Source organism: Macrotis lagotis, chromosome 6 (genome assembly GCF_037893015.1).
Source record: "Macrotis lagotis isolate mMagLag1 chromosome 6, bilby.v1.9.chrom.fasta, whole genome shotgun sequence".
Lineage (NCBI taxonomy): Eukaryota > Metazoa > Chordata > Mammalia > Peramelemorphia > Peramelidae > Macrotis > Macrotis lagotis.
In genome coordinates this window covers 94,937,674-94,954,609 of record NC_133663.1, presented here as the reverse complement: position 1 = coordinate 94,954,609, position 16,936 = coordinate 94,937,674, and the positions used below count along the sequence as shown (strand labels likewise).

At 34.4% G+C, this 16,936-nt stretch overlaps 1 protein-coding gene across 4 annotated transcripts in view; it reads left to right on the top strand.

Annotated features, from left to right (window-relative positions):
• The window catches only part of AKAP11 (A-kinase anchoring protein 11), a 92,869-nt gene that overhangs the window by 45,489 nt on the left and 30,444 nt on the right, over positions 1-16,936 (top strand). For all 4 annotated transcript variants that reach the window (XM_074191731.1, XM_074191733.1, XM_074191729.1 and 1 more), the window contains exons 5-7: positions 2,063-2,179; positions 3,717-3,764; positions 4,920-5,054. In XM_074191731.1, the coding sequence (XP_074047832.1) occupies positions 2,063-2,179; positions 3,717-3,764; positions 4,920-5,054 (300 nt within the window). The remainder of the gene's footprint in view (positions 1-2,062; positions 2,180-3,716; positions 3,765-4,919; positions 5,055-16,936) is intronic.

Genomic DNA, 16,936 nt, shown 5'->3' with positions numbered 1-16,936 from the left:
AAAGATCTAGGTTCAAATTCTGCCTTGGACACACTCATGTTGTGTGATTCTGAGGTTACTTCTCTGTTTCAGAGAGTTACTTAAGACTTGAAGGTGCACAACAGTTAGGGATCTGCTTTGGCAGAGGGATCTCCCTCACTAGGAGTTGTATATTCCTTAATGAAATCATAGTCTGTTAAAAATCACTTCCAACTATTATTATAGAGAAATTATATGACACTTTAAATTGAAAAATGTAAACATTTGCATGCCAGTTAAGTCATTTGAGGTTATCTGAATCCTTTGACCTTTTCTCAATCATCTTTCTCCTTTTTGAATCATTTAACATTGTCAATTATCCTTCATTTGATAGAATCATAAATGTCAGTTTTAGAAGCAACCTTATAGATCCACCCCTGTTTCCTATTATATTAAATTACTCTATGATATCCTCAAGAAATGGACATTTAGCCTCTGCTTGAAATTTTCTCGGGGGAGAGGAATAGGGCTAGCCTATTTTCAGTTATTAGTAAAATTTTTTTTATATATAAATTGAACTGAAATGCCCAACTTCTTGGAAAAGTCTACTTCCTTGTCTTATATGACATTACACTGTCCTGGTTCTTTTACTTCTATGACATTTTTGTTTCTCTGCAGTAGTTTTTTTTTCCTTTTTTCCAACTATTAATTATACTTCCCCAATATGTTGATTTCTTTTTTTGATTGCCTTGCATCCAGGGCATCTCAGTTGCCCTGAGTCATATCTGGGCACTGGACCCAGATGATTCTGGAGGAGAAAGTGAGTGAGGCTGGTGACTTAGCACAGCATCCTTTCACTCAAATCCAGTTCATATACTTGTCATGGCAGCACCTTCCTGTTGTCATGGTCTTCTTCGAGAATGAAGGACAAAACATTTTTTGCCTCCCTTTTGTAGATTACTCTTAATTCTATACTTTCAGCATTTCCTTGAATTCCTGCTATCACCTGAAATTCAATTTGCTCAAAATAATATTACTTCTATTCTCCTACCAAACCATAATGCCTTCCCAGCATTCTTATCAATAATACTAATATAGATCCCTTCCACTAGAAACTTTGACATCCTCTATGCCTACCTTCTTTTTCATCTACTATATCTGAACTATCAGAAGCTTTTAGCAGTTCTTCCCTAGAAATATCATGAACTTGCTCATTTTGCAAAGGAAGGAGGAAAACAGAGGAAAGGGCAGTGGAGACAGGGGAAAGAACAGAGAAAGGAAGGAAGCCACTGCATTACCAACTGGAACTGGCAAGTTGGATCTCTGTAGGGCAGCTCATACTACTCACAGTTTGGTGTTTATCTTTCTTTCTTGAAGAGAACCATGACATCAGGGAGGTGATACCATAATTTTCAAGTCAATTGGATTTGGGCTTGTGCAAAGTCATCAGCTTCACTTTCTCTTTCAGAACCATTTTAGATCCAATGGCATACGTAATGCAAACCAGGATCCATAATTGAAAACTCTGAGCACGCCTAATTCCTTTTCTTAGACCATTTTTGTCTCAATCTAATTTAAATTCTATAGAACAGAACTTTTAAAAAAAATTCTCTATGTCCAGCAGAGTGCCCAGCAAATATTAGGTGATTAAAAATTCTGGACTTGGAGGCAACAAGACCTGAGTTCAAATTCTCCTTCAAGCATTTTCTAGATGTGTAACCCTGGACAAACCACTTAAATGCTCTCATTATCAGTTTTGTCATCTATAAAAGAGGGATAGCACCGACCTCACAGATTGTTGTAAAAATCAAATGAGATGACACACATGGAAGATTTTGAAGTCTTAAAACTATCTATGCTTAGCTCTTATTGTTGTTATGTTGCTTCATATTATGGTTAAGTATACACATCTTTCTTCTTCTGCCCTTGATTGTTGGTATCTTGATGACAGAGATCTTTTTTCTCCCATTATTTTCCCATAGCACTTAGTATTGAGCACCTTGTACTCAGTGTTCAGTAAATATTTAATAAAGTAATATCTAGTCAGAATGTTTTTATGGATTAATTCATTCATTTTTTAATAAAATATATGATTTCCTTTCAGAGCTTCATTGAAAGTGTACTCCGGTCTATGAAGTCTTTGTTACAGAGCCAGAAGGAATTATGCAGTGTGTCAGTAGAGGAATACTTAAAGTCCGAGGAACAAACCAATATGATTGAGGTTTGACATTGCTACTTTCTAAATATTAGGTGGACACAAGAAAAGATTGAATTATTTTTTTAAGTCATCTCTGCTGAATCTAGCATTAAATACTAGAAAAATGTTTTTTGAGTGAGACCATAGAAGATTAAATTAGGTCTTTCCTTTCTGTAAGAAGTTAATAAAAAAGAATTGTTTGTAAATCATTGAGAATTGTGCTGCTTTTTAATATTGTCATCCTATTGAAAAAAAAGTTTAAGATGGGTCATTCTTTTGCAGTATATCTCTTCAAGTGTTTTCAATTTTAAGTCTATATAAAAAATGAATTTTTCACTAATAGTAGTATCTGACAGTGAATAATTGATTTTTATCAGTGTAAGGAATTCCTAGTATGGAAATTCCTTGCACTGATTCACATTGGCAAACTCTGAGAATTGTAGAGAATTGCTTGGGATACTGTGGGACTAAGAGATATTCCCACAGTCACAGCGAGGATACATACCCACAAACACACATACACATATACATACATATATACATATATATATGATATACATGCATCTATAATATGCATACTTAAATATGTGCACACACATGTGAACATATGCATACATATATATCTGTAGCTAAATTTTCACCCATATCTTGCTGACCATTGATCCAGCAGGCCAGGCTGTTTCATAGTAACTGAAATAGTAAAAGTAACTTAACATCAAGTAATTATCAAGATTTTTTTTTCTCCAAATCTGGACCTTAGCTAAAATGAACAGCTTGATGCAAAAGAAAACCTGGTACATACTCTGCCTAATAGCCAAAGTGGAGGGAGACCTTAACAAGACTGTTGAACCAAACTGTTGATGTTGGAAGGGCCAGCCTAGAAAATTTTATTTTAGGTTTTTTTTAAGGCAAAAATGGGGGTTAAGTGGTTGCCCAAGGCCACACAGCTAGGTAATTATTAAGTGTCTGAGACCGGATTTGAACCCAGGTACTCCTGACTCCAGGGCAGTGCTTTATCCACTGTGCCACCTAGCCACCCCCAGCCTAGAAATTTTAAGAAAGAAGAAGATCATTTTGTTCTTACTGGAGGGCCAGTAAGAAGAAGCAGTCCAATTGTGAAATCCCTCTGGAAAGAGGCAATTCAATTTGTATAAGACTGTGTTTTAGTCAGTAATTAATTTGATTAGAGAGCTGGACAAAATGAGGAAAGAGGAGAAAATGAATCTCCTTTTTTTCCTCATTCTGTTGAAGGGGAAGAGTGTGTTCTTAAGAGACTTTTTGTAAAACCATGTAGGAGTTTAAAGTTTTACTCAGTATTGCCTAGTAACTTGATCCTTTAATGTTCATAAAATAATAGTCATCTTGGATTCTTCTGTTTTAAATCTAAGATTGTGGTATAAGACATTCAGAATCATATTTGAAAAATCATTGTATTACAGTTAGCAATTAAAATTTTTCTGCTTAATGGGTTTCTAATCTACTTTTAAGTTTTACCCACTTGTCTTGATATTACAATTAGGAAAATTTCAGCTTGGCAGAATTTTGTTGTTATTTTTTTCAGGTTAACTTTCTAGGATTCAATGAAGAAACAGATACTGATCAGATACAGGTAAATTAGAATGTGAAATGTGAAAAAGGAACCGTCATAAATCATACCAACAAACCTTATGATATTATGAATATTTTGCTATCATTATAGTACACCATTATTTATAATTCTTCAAATTTAAACTTTATTTTTTTTTAAGGTCTGAGAATGCTTTGGAAGTTCTGTACTTTTAACATGTTCATTTGAATTTTCCTGTCATGGAAAAAGAAGTCATAGTAATATTAATCACAGTATTCACAAAAGTAATCCTAATACCACAAGCTTATTTCTCCTCTTCACTGCAAATTGGTGGGAAGGTGAAATTGTGGTTTTTTAAAAAGGTGGTTTTGATAACAAATTTTGTCTCAGTCTTACACATTTTGTCAATTTAATTAGTGTAAGTATATAATATTAATTTTATAAGATCAATTATCCATTTTCATATATTTGACCTGATTTAGTTTAGAATAATTTTTGTTAGGATTACAATGAAGGAATTACTCAAATAGTTATGCTTTTTGTATGCCATTTAAGTTATAACAAAGCAAATTAGCCTGCATATACTATATATGCACATTCTTTTGAATTTGCAGTTACTGATTTTGGGTTAACTTTGGGCTTTCTTTTGTGATGTCAGAGCTGCTCTGAACTTGTGGAAATATATGTAACATATAAATTTAATGTGTATGCTATAAATATTTTTGTATGTATTTATTTCCTATATTAGAATGTAAGCGAATTGAAAGTAGGGATTATTTCATTCTTTGTACAGAATATAGCACCCTGGGTTAAAATAAGCACTTAAATTCCTGGTGCTTGATTGACTAGGGTCACATGTGTTAAGTTTCAGATTTCATTTGAACTGAGATCTTCCTCACTTTAAGTGCCCTCTCCAATACTCCATGTTACCTCTCATAAATAATTTTACCTGTTGATATCAGACTGTTGTTAGCTTTATTCTATAAGCACTAGGTAGTAAAGATAAAAAATTAGTGTTTATTTTTTGATTCTTTGAAAATTGGTTTTCCATACATAGATTTTAACTAGTTTACTTATTTCATATTTTATCTTTATATTATAAAATACCTTTTTAAATATATCTATATAGTTTTTATGAAATTTGGGGTCAAATTAAACATTGTTTCATATCTTTTTTCTGTTTGCTTTTAAAATTAGGATTTAACTACAATTTCTCTGGAACTCCCAGATCTTCTGAATTCTATCCACTTCTGCAATCTAAGTGAAAATGAAATAATTTTTCTGAAGGATGTAAATAAATCATCAGAAACAAATGCTGACCCTCAAAAACAGGTAAAGTTTAAAAAATTACTCCTTTTCACAAGCATTTAGTTCTTTCCTTCCTTCACCTCTGCACATATTGAACAATAAAAAGGAAAAGAAAACTTTTATAACAGATATGTGTAGTTCTGCAAATCAAATTCCAACATCAGACATGTCAAAAAAGACATATCACATTATGCATTTTAAGTCCATGAACTCTTTGGCAGAAGATAGTGTGTTTCATCTTTAGTCCTTTGATTTACCATTGGTTTATTATTGTATTAATCACTAGTAAAATCTTTCAGAGTTGTTTTTTGTTATAGTGTTGTTACTATAGAAGTTATTCTCCTAGTTTTGCATATTTCATTTTATATCAGTTTAGAAAAGTCTTTAAAATTTCCATAAACTCTTCATTTTTACAACTATAGTAAATATTCTAATAATTCTAATTTCTGTAGCTATTCCTCAGTAGTTGGCAATTCTCTTAGTTTCCTGTTTGAGGTTATTATGAAAAAACTTCTAAAGATATTTTTGTGTATATTGGACCTTTTCCTCTTTGTTTGATCTCTTTGATTTGTAGGCCTAGTAGTGGTCTGGCTGGGTTAAAGAGTATGTACAGTTCAGTGATTTTGAGGGCGTAGTGCCAAGTTGCTTTCTTAGAATGGCTAAACCAGTTCACATTCCCTTAATAGTGCACTAAATGTGCCTATTTTCTTGAAACTCTTTCCAATATCTGTTCCTTTTTTTGTCATCTTTTCTAATCTGTTTTGTAACTTGCATTTATTTGATTATTAATAAATGGGAGTTTTCCATATAATTTTAACATAACATGGAATTTTTCTTTTAACAACTGTTGATTCATAATCTCTGACCATATTTAGCTATTAGAAATGACTCTCTTATTCAATCTGCATTAATTTTTTTATGTCTTTGATATGAGACCTCCATCAGAGAAATTTGCTGCAAATATTTTTCTAGGTACCTTTTTCCCTTCTAATTTTAAGATTTTTAGTTTTATTTGTGAAAAATCTTATAAAATTTTACCTTTACAGTTTTACCTTACCCATGATACAGCCTTTCAATAAATTTTTCTGGCATGAAGTTTTCATATCAGAATTTGTTTTTAGCCAAAACTACTGTGAAATTTTCACATCATTGATTTTTCAATTTTTTTTTTCTTTAAGATATCTTTTTTGTTGTTATTTCAGTCATGTTTGACTTTGTTAACTCCCATTTGAAGTTAAATCTTGGCAAAGATATAGAAGTGGTTTACCATTTCTTTTTTTTACACTATTTTAGAGATGAAGAAACTGAGGCAGACAAGGTTAAGTGACTTGCCTGGGTCATACAACTAGCTAGTAAATGTTTGAGGAGGGATTTGAACTTAGGTTTTTCCGGACTCCAGGTTTAGCACTCTTATCCAGTGCTCCATCTAGCTGCCCAAGATTTTCTTAAAAAACTAATTTATAAAGAGTTGGAGTTAATATCAAAATATAGAAGTATTTTGACCACAGAAATAAATGAATAGTTTATATAATTTAAATTTAAGTAGCCGAGAAATAGTATAACTACTATTCATTCTCTTATATGAATTCATCATGTTCTTGAATTTATTACTCATTTACAGGCAACTTAACTCTTCATAATATGTCCTATATTTGCTAAAAATATATAATATATATATAATATATATATATCTATATCTATCTATCTATATATCTATATCTATATATCTATATATATATATATATATAAAATTTTTTTTTTAGGTTTTTGCAAGGCAAATGGGGTTAAGTGGCTTGGCCAAGGCCACACAGCTAGGTAATTATTAATTGTCTGAGACCGGATTTGAACCCAGGTACTCCTGACTCCAGGGCCGGTGCTTTATCCACTGCGCCACCTAGCCGCCCCTAAATATATTTTTCTTAATGGTTTTAGAATTTGTGTTTAACTTCATCTCTCAGCCAAAAGGAGTCATGTAAAGTGGATGACTGAGAATGTGTGATTTTTATAAAGGACATTTAAAAAAATTCAGATAGAGGATGAGGGCTATAGAACTTAGGTCAGCAATTACTTGTTAGGATTTTATGTCACAGACATTTAGATATTTATGAAGGGTGTTTTCAAAGATCCCTTTAAAAATTATTCTTGGAGAATATGAACCTGCATTTTTTTTTTTTGGTTTGAGATCTGGAAAATTCCCCCTTATCATTGAGGTTGCAGTTCTATTCAAATGTCAGAGAACTATAGGAGTCTCAGATTCACAGTTCCATTTCTTGATTCCTGTTCTTAGTCTTTTTCCATTCCAGTGTACTACATATCCATTAGAGGTTAGAGCACAGGTCTAATATCTAGCCTGTCACACTTGTATGCTTTTATTGTGGGGATAGTGGTTGAAATGAGGTCAATATTTTCTTTAGTATTGATGTGTAATTGTTACTTAGTGTTGTATACTGCTTTGTGATTTTGGGCAAAACACTTGGTTGCACAATGTTCCAGGCAGTTTTCCAAAACCCAGTAGCAAAGAAGGTGAGGATCTATTCCCTGGGACCTCCTTGTACCATTGAAATCCCAGAACTAATCATTATCCTTATTTTGTGTATTTAAAAGATCTGTCATTTTTAACATCTAGAATGTTGGTATGTTTCATATATTTAATAGTACTGTGATGACCCACAATTCTTAAAAGCTCTTTAGTGGAGTGTATACTTTAGTTGGTACCACCAATGTGGAGAAACCTTGAATTCTTGCAGGTCATATGTTGTATATCTGTTATTTTGGGATTACCCTGGTGAAATTGAGAGGATCATCACCATATTGTTGACTGTCATGTTATAACCAGGATATTTTGGTTTTAATGCGTGAATATCTACCAAAGGATAGAGAAGTTGTAATCATCAAGTTATTTATTAAAAACCTACAATGGGTGGTGGCTAGGTGGCGCAGTGGATAGAGCACTGGCCCTGGAGTCAGGAGTACCTGAATTCAAATGTGGCCTCAGACACTTAATAATTACCTAGCTGTGTGGCCTTGGGCAAGCCACTTAACCCCATTTGCCTTGCAAAAACCTAAAAAACAAAACAAAACAAAAAAAACCCAACCCTACAATGTTCCAGGTGCTGTTTTAGCTGCTGGAGATAGAGGAAAAAAAAATGAAATAATCCTGTGTTCTTAGTAAGCTTATGTTCTACTACTGGAGACAATATGTACATATCTTAATATATAAAGAACACATTTATAACTCAGCACCCAGACGTTATAGATGGGAAGATACTAGCATTTGGGGAAGGGGTTATTTAGTAAAGACTTAGAAAGTGATGTGTGAGCTCTGTTTTGAGGAAGGAAGGGGGTTCTTTTAAGTGGAGATGAGGGGAGTATAATGGGGGTGAATAAGTAAAAAAATGTGGAAACAAAAGATTGAGTACTGTTATGTGATGATGTGATGAACACTTTGGACCATCCATAGAATACATGAAGGGTAGTAATGTGAGTTGTCTGGAAAGCTAAGTTTATTATATTTTGTCCCATAGGTAGCTCGGAAGCATTATAGTTTTATTGGGTAGTGAGTAATATAGAAAAGGAAAACTATTTCAGCACATGGGATGTTAGAATGAGGGAGAGGCTTGTGACAGGGAGACAAATTAGACCTTTGCATTATTCTTGCCAATATGTGTGATCCTGAACTAAGATGGTGACTGGCTGTATGAGAGTAGAAATGGAGTATTGATAGAAGTAAATTCAGCAAGATTTGGCAAATGGATTGAATATGTGGGATAAAGGTGATTGAGGGTGCAAAGGCAATGACATGGTAACAAACCTGGGACCCTGGAGGAATAGAGGTATTTTCAGTGGGAATGGGAAGATTTGGAGGATGAGGGTGGTTTTGTTGAAAAGTTAATGAAATTTGCTCTATAGATACAGTGTTTTTATTGATATTTTATTTTCGCAATTCCAAGTTATGAAAGTTTTTCAACATTCATCCACATGCAAATTTATAAGTTACACAATTTTCTTTCATTCCCCCCACCCCCCAACAGCAAGCAGTCTGGTGAAGTTGTTCATGTACATTTGTGTTTAACTGTTTACTAGTCATTTTCTGTATGAGGAATTAAGACTAAGGGAAAAGAAAGAAAACCATGGGATAAGAAGGGAAAACATAAGAGAAATTTTAAAAAAAGTGAACAGTGTTTATTCAGATTCTGTAGGTTTTTTTTCTTTGGATTTATTTCTTCAAATAAAACAGGTCAGGGGCCGCTAGGTGGCGTAATGGATAAAGCACCGGCCTTGGAGTCAGGAGTACCTGGGTTCAAATCCGGTCTCAGACACTTAATAATTACCTAGCTGTGTGGCCTTGGGCAAGCCACTTAACCCCATTTGCTTTGCAAAAACCTAAAAAACAAAACAAATAAAACAGGTCTCCCAGGGTTGTCTTAACTTTTGAGAGGGGCTACATCCATCAAAGCTGATCAGCTCACAATATTGTTGTTTAATGTGTACAGTGTTCTCTTGGTTCTTGGTTCCTGCTCGCTTCACTGAACATCAATTCCTGTAACTCTTTCCATGCTTCTCTAGAGGCTGACCATTTGTGATTTCTTATAGAACAATAGTACTCTAGCATTTATATGTAGCACATATACCATAACTTGTTCAGCAATTCCCCAAAGATGAGCATGTCTTCAATTTCTAATTATTTGCCACTACAAAGAGTTGCTATGAATATTTAGGAGTACGTGGGACTTTTCCCATTCTTTTATTTCTTCTGGTTATATACGTGGGACTTTTCCCATTCTTTTATTTCTTCTGGTTATACGCCTAGTATTGGTATTGCTTAGGTCAAAGGGTATGATCAATTTTATTGCTCTTTGGGCATAGTTCCATATTGCTCTCCATAATGGTTAGATTAGTTCATAACTTCACTAACAATGCATTAATGTCCCAATCTTCCCACACACTCTTCAACACTGATCATTTTCCCTTTTTGTTACCTTAGCCAATCTGAAAAGTGTGAGGTGTAACCTCATAGTTGTTTTAATTTGCATTCCTCTAGTCAGTAATGATTTGGAGTGTTTTTTTCCCTATATTTATATATATATATATATATTTTTTTTTTTATTTCTTCATTTGAAAAATTGCCTGTTCATTTTCTTTGACCATTTATCAATTGGGGAATAACTTGTAATCTTATAAATTTGATTCAATTCTCTATTTATTTTAGAAAAGAGACCTTTATCACAACCATCTCTATACCTCTTATAAATCCTACCTGATCGTGGTGTATAATCCTGGTAATAATTTGCTATAATCTCTTTTGCTAAAATTTTATTTCAGAGTTTTGCATCAATGTTCATTAGGAAGATTAGTCTATAATTTTCTTTGTCTGTTTTGATTCTTCCTGGTTTGGGTGTCAACATCATATTGGTATCATAAAAGGAATTTGGCAGAACTACTTTTTTTGAATAGTTTGTGTAGAATTGGAGTTAATTGTTGCTTAAATGTTTGGTAGAATTCACTTGTAAATCCCTCTGGACCTGGAGACTTTCTTAGGAAGTTTACAGATAGTTTTGTCAATTTCTTTTTCTGAAATAGGATTATTTAAATATTTTATTTCCTCATCTGTTAATTTACATACTTTATAATTTTATAAATGTTCATTAATTTCACTCAGGTTATCAAATTTATTGGCACACAGGCAGAATAGCTCCAAATTATCTCTTTAATGTTCTTCTCATTGGTGGTGAGTTCACCTTTTTTCATTTTTGATACTAGTAATTTGGTATTTTTCTTTTTTTAAAATCGGATTAACAGATTAAACTTTTTATTGTTTTTTCATAAAACCAACTCTTAAGTTTTATTTATTAGATAAGTGGTTTTCTTGTTTTCAATTTTATTAATCTTTTCTTTGATTTTTGGAATTTATAATTTGATAGTTAATTGGAGATCTTTAATTGGTTCTTTTTTCTAGTTTTTAAATACCCAATTCATTGATCTCCTCTTTCTGTTTTATTCATTTAAGTATTTAGAGAGATAAAATTTCACCTAAAAACTGCTTTGCCTGTAACCTGATTTGATGTCTCATTGTTGTCATTTTCTTGGATGAAATGATTATTTCTATGATTTGTTGCATTGCATCATGCATTAGACACATTTATTATTTCAACCTTTTTATATTTGATTGTAAGATGTTTGTGCCCTGGTACATTTTCAGTTTTGGTATAAGTGCCGTGTATTGTAGAGAAAAAGGTATATTCTTTTCTACCCCCATTCAGTTTTCTTGAGAGGTCTATTGTATCTAAGTTTTTATAGTTTTATTCACTTCTTAAATTTGTCCTTATTTATTTTGTTGTTAGATTTATCTAGTTCTGATAGAACTGTTTTTATAGTTTTGCTTTCCATGTCTTGTAATTTATTCAGTTTTTCTTCTAAGAATTTGCTGGGGCAGCTAGGTGGCACAGTGGATAGAGCACTGGCCCTGGAACCAGGAGTACCCGGGTTCAAATCCGGCCTCAGACACTTAGTAATTACCTAGCTGTGTGGCCTTGGGCAAATCACTTAACCCTATTTGCCTTGCAAAAACCTAAAAAAAAAAGAATTTGCTAAGAATTTGGATGCTATACTATTAGGTGCATAAATTTTTAATAATGATATAACTTCATTGCCTATGGTGCCTTTTAAGACCATGTAGTTTCCTTCCTTATTACTTTTAATGAGAGCTATTTTGCTCCATCCTCTTACCTTTACCCTGTGTGAATCTCTCTGTTTCAGATGTGTTTCTTGTAAACAAATTATTGTAGGATTCTGATTTTTTTTTTTTTTTTATTTCTTCTGGTTATAGGCCTAGTATTGATATTGCAAGTCAAAGGGATGATCAGTTTTATTGCTCTTTGGGCATAGTTCCATATTGCTCTCCATAATGGTTGGATTTCATTCCATTCACATTATTTATTTATTTGTTTGTTTGTTTGTATTTTAGATTTTTGCAAGGCAATGGGGTTAAATGGCTTGCCCAAGGCCACACAGTTAGGTAATTACTAAGTGTCTGAGACCGGATTTGAACCCGGGTACTGCTGACTCCAGGGCCAGTGTGTTATCCACTACGCCACCTAGCTACCCCCTTCAGCTAGGTAATTATTAAGTGTCTGAGGTCGGATTTGAACTCCACCTGACTCCAGGGCCAGTGTTCTATCCACTGCGCCACCTAGCTGCCCCCTCCATTCACATTTAGTTAAGATTACTATTTCTCTATTTTTTGTCCATGCTTTCTTTCCTCATCATACTTTTCTTTTTCCTTTCCCCTTATTCCTCCTCACTAATGTTTTATTCCCATTCCCATTTAGCTTTTCTTTTAATTTTAAATTTGCTTTCACTTATCCCTTAGTCTTCTTCCCTTTTATCAGTCCCCTCCTCCCTTTTCTCTCCCTTCCCTCCCCTTACTTCCCCATAGGGTAGGATAGAATTTTTAAACCCAGTTGGGAATATATGTTATTCCTTCTCTGGGCTATAAATCTTTGAGTAGAAATTACTCGTTCACACCCTCTCTTCTTTCCCTCTATTGCATCTTCACCTGGTGTTATTTATCCACTAATGCCTAACCTTCTCCTAGTATAGTACTTCTTTTTACGTATTTATTGTTTTAACCTTGTCTTGTGCTTGCATCCTCTTTGTCAAAATATACTCCTTTTACCTGGCCTGATAGAAATACTATTCTCAAAAGTTGATTGATAAGGAGAGTTGCCTCATAGTCACTAAGTACTTTCCCTTCTTCTGTCTCATTAGAAATAATTCTCAAGTCATGAATCACATCAAATTAAAATTTATTTATCCCTTAACCCCTTTTCAAGTATCCTCCAAGGACACCCAATCCTGATGAGCCAAAACTTCATGCAAAGCCAAGTCATTTTGTGAACCATTTTTTACCCTGCCCCATACTCCCTTCAATTGTAGCCAAAGTATCAAGTAAAAGCAAAAACTCTTAATGATGTTTTCATGTCCAGTCCCTCTAAGTACACCTTCTCCCTTTGTCCCTTTAGTACCTCAGGCATGATAGTTGTTAACTAACTTGTTAACTAAAGTATGAATTAAGGTAGTATCATTTCCTAATCTCTTTATGTCCAGTCTTTCTAAATACACTCCCCACTCTCTACCCCTATTGTACTACAAACCTCTAAGAATTTACTAATGTCACTTCTGATTTCATCATAAATAGGGCCTCTAAGTACTCCTAAGTACTGAGACATCCTGAAGATCTCTCTCTTAAGAACTTTACAATTGATTGTAAGTCATGGAAGACATGTCACAGGACCAACCAGCATATAATGCCCTCATTAGAGAATGTACTGAGCTCTATGAACAAAGCAGAGTTAAAGTGACTCAAAAGAAACTCGAGACACATAGGTTTTAGAGTAAATATCCCAAATTTTTCAGCCAGATGCTCTATAATTTGTCTCAAACATAGTGATGTCATTTTGGTCTCGTTCCATAAGGAAGGAAAAGAACCAACCATACCCCATATATTCAATACTTTATCCTATCAGAGATACAGTTCTCAAGAGTTACAAATGATGCTTCCCTTGTTCTTGACTAGCATTTGTTTTTCTTCTTCTTTCTGTTTAGCTTTTTATGCTTCTTTTAAATCTTGTATTTCAAAATCAAATTCTGATCTTCTTATCAGAAAATTTTGGAAGTCCTCTATTTCATTGAATATTCATCTTTCCCCTTGAGAGACTATGCTGAATTTTGCAGGGTAGTAAATTCTTAGTTGTAATCCAAGATCCATTGCTCCCTGAAATAGATTCCAGGTTTTCTGATCCTTTCATTTTGAAACTTTCCTGTGTAATTCTGATTGTGCTGCCATTGTATTTAAATTGCTTCTTTTTGACTACTTGCAGTATTTTCTCCTTTTCCTTAATGACTTTCTGAAAGATATAGTCCAGGCTTTTTTTTTTTTTTTTTTTTTGATCTAGGCTTTCTAGTAGACCAATAATTTGTCAGTTATCTCTCCTGGATCTATTTTCCAGGTGTTTGTTTTCTTCAGTTTTTTTAGCCTTTTGATTGTTTGATGGAATCTTGGTATCTCATACATTCATTAGTTTCTGTTTGTCCAATTCTAATTTTTAGGGTTTTATTTTCTTCTGTTTAGCGTTTATGTTTTCTTTTCCAATTGCTTAATTTTACTTTTTTTGTTGATGTACATTCCCTTTTTTCAGTTGGTTCATTTTGAGTTTTAGATGTTTCTTTCCTTTTCCACGTGATTGCTTTTATATTTTGAAGCTTTATATTCTTTTTCCCATTTGGTTAATTTTACTTTTAAAGGAGTTGATTTCTTTGGTCATCTTTTCATAATTTTCCTGCATGACTTTCATTTCATTTTTATTTTTCTTCTTGCTTTCTTCTTTGGTTTTTAATTCCTTTTTAAGCTCTTCTATGAGGTTTTGGGTTTGAGTTCAATTCATGACTTCCCCTGGAGGTAAATTGTCACTGCTTTCTTCTTCTGAGATGACATCTCTATCCACATAGTAGTTTTCTATGGTTAGTGCTTTTTATTTCTTTTTCTCATTTGTATTATTGAGCTCTGCCCCTTGGGTATAGGGAGCATAGTCTTGAGCTTATTGTGCAGGAGATGGGGTTATATCCCTGGCTCATCACTGACTTAAGATATTGCCTATGCATCCCTGGCCCTAAGCTATGCAGAGGTTTGTTTCCTCCTTTATGTCCAGGCTCTGTCTGTGTAGTAGTTTGTTCCCAGCTTAGTCTTGCCTTTTGCCCTAGTGTTCCCAGGATTTAGACTTTATTGGGGATGGGACCCTCCATATTGGTTTTTTGTCTAGCTGCCAGGACCTGGATAGCACTGTGGCTAAAAACCTCCCACTAGCTTTCCCACTCTCCTGCCTAGTTGGGCTTACTTACCCTTTCCCCCTGAAGAGACAGACCTTCACTCAAAATCCTCTACAATGCCTACAGTTCAGAACTTGTATTGATATTTTCTTTTGGTAGGATCTGTACCTTTAATGTGTGTGTAGATGCTTCATTTGACATGGTATAGGGAAAAGCTCTGGGTCCATGCGAGCTTCATGCTGCCATCTTGGCTTTGCCCCAGAAGTGACCAGAGGTAGAGTGTTTGAGAAATTTCTAGGATATTTTATTTGAAATATGAGTTGGCATGTGTGTGAGTGTAAATCATTCTCATTAAAATTTGGTAGCAGTGAAAAAGTAGAATGAGGGTCAGAGGTCATTAATGTTGTCTCATTAGCCTTCTTGGGGTTAATAATAAGGTCTGAGATTTTTCTCCATGCTTTTCTTGCACTTTTTTCCTAAGATGTGTTGCCTCTACTTTGCCACCCAGTGTGAAGACTTCATTTACTCTTTTCCATTTTAGTTTTCTTCATTGCCACTTTCAAATATAGCAAATCTGCATCTGAGCCGCATCAGGTATGGTGGCTCTCCTGACTGAAGCCTAAAACCTGGATTACAGGAATCTTCAGAGAACCTTTTTGTTTTATGCCCAGTTGCTGTTCTTTCCTGGGACTCTCATCAAAGTCTTTGAGAACTTGTTTTTCCTTTTCTTTATTTTCTACCACCCTTTGTAGGACTTGCAATATTTGGTTGGGGCACAATCTTTTTTTTTTTTCATTATTGGGACTGAGTTACAACAGTTAACTCTTGAACATGGAAATAATCTGTGATAATGTATTTCATTTTATTTATTACCTATTTTTCATTGTCATCTTGTTAGGCCAGGTTAAAATTGCCCCAGTGATGCAAATTATTATTTTTATTCTCTGATTTGATTTTGGTATTTGCTCTAATAAGTCAGTGATCTGATTACAGAAACAACAAACTAGGATTGATTCTAGCAAATGGCATTTGGTACTTCCTAAATCCAATGCCTTATGACTCCTCTGACATTAAAAGTTTGCAAGTGTTTGGTTTCTTCTGTTTTCTTAATTCTTGAACGAAATTCCCAATATATTTTTCTTGAATTCTACCATATCCATCGTTATAATTGAAATTTCTCATTGTTTAAGGATATGTTAAGTTAATTTGGAGGATTTAAATATATTATTTTTTAATATTTAATATTCTCATTTTCTACAAATAATGTTTTTTATACATTAATAAAATATTCTTGTTTAAGAGTAAACAAAATACCCCCTCCCCCCCAAAATCTAGACTCACTTGAGTGATAAAGTAAAGGGGAGAGAAAAAAATTAAAATTAAAATTAAAAAAATAATAGTAATAATTGTAGGTATGGCCAGGTGGTGCAATGGATGGAGCACCAGCCCTGAAGCCAGGAGCACCTGAGCCCATAGCCGTCCCCATACACCCAACAATCACCCAGCCATGTGACATGCAAAACACTCCAACCCCACTGCCCTGCAAAAACCAAAAAAAGAAAAGAGACCCAAAATAAAATAAAATAGTAATAATAGTAGGGGTGGCTGGGTGGTGGACAGAGCATTGGCCCTTGAGCCAGGAGCACCCGGGTCCAAATCTGGCCTCAGACACCCAACAATCACCCTGCTATGTGGCCCCAGGCAGGCCACCCAGCCCCATTTGCCCTGCCCCCCAAATAATAATAATAATAAAAAAAATGTGCTTCAGTCTTTGTTCCAACACCAACAACTCTGTTGCAGGTAGGTCACATTCTTTATGATAAGTCCATCGCAAAAGTTACTTCCATATTTTTCCACCATTGCCATTGCTGATCGCAACTCCCTCCTTTCGTATTTCTCCACTACCCTGTACTGTATTTTCTCTCTCCTTTCACTCTGACTCTGCTTTAGGGTCGCTGAGTGGCGCAGCAAACAGGTCCCTGGTCCTGGGGCCAAGAAGGCCTGAGCCCCCATACCACCCCTTAGACCCAGCATCCACCTGGCCCTATGGTCCGGGACAGGCCATCCAATCCCAGCCCCTT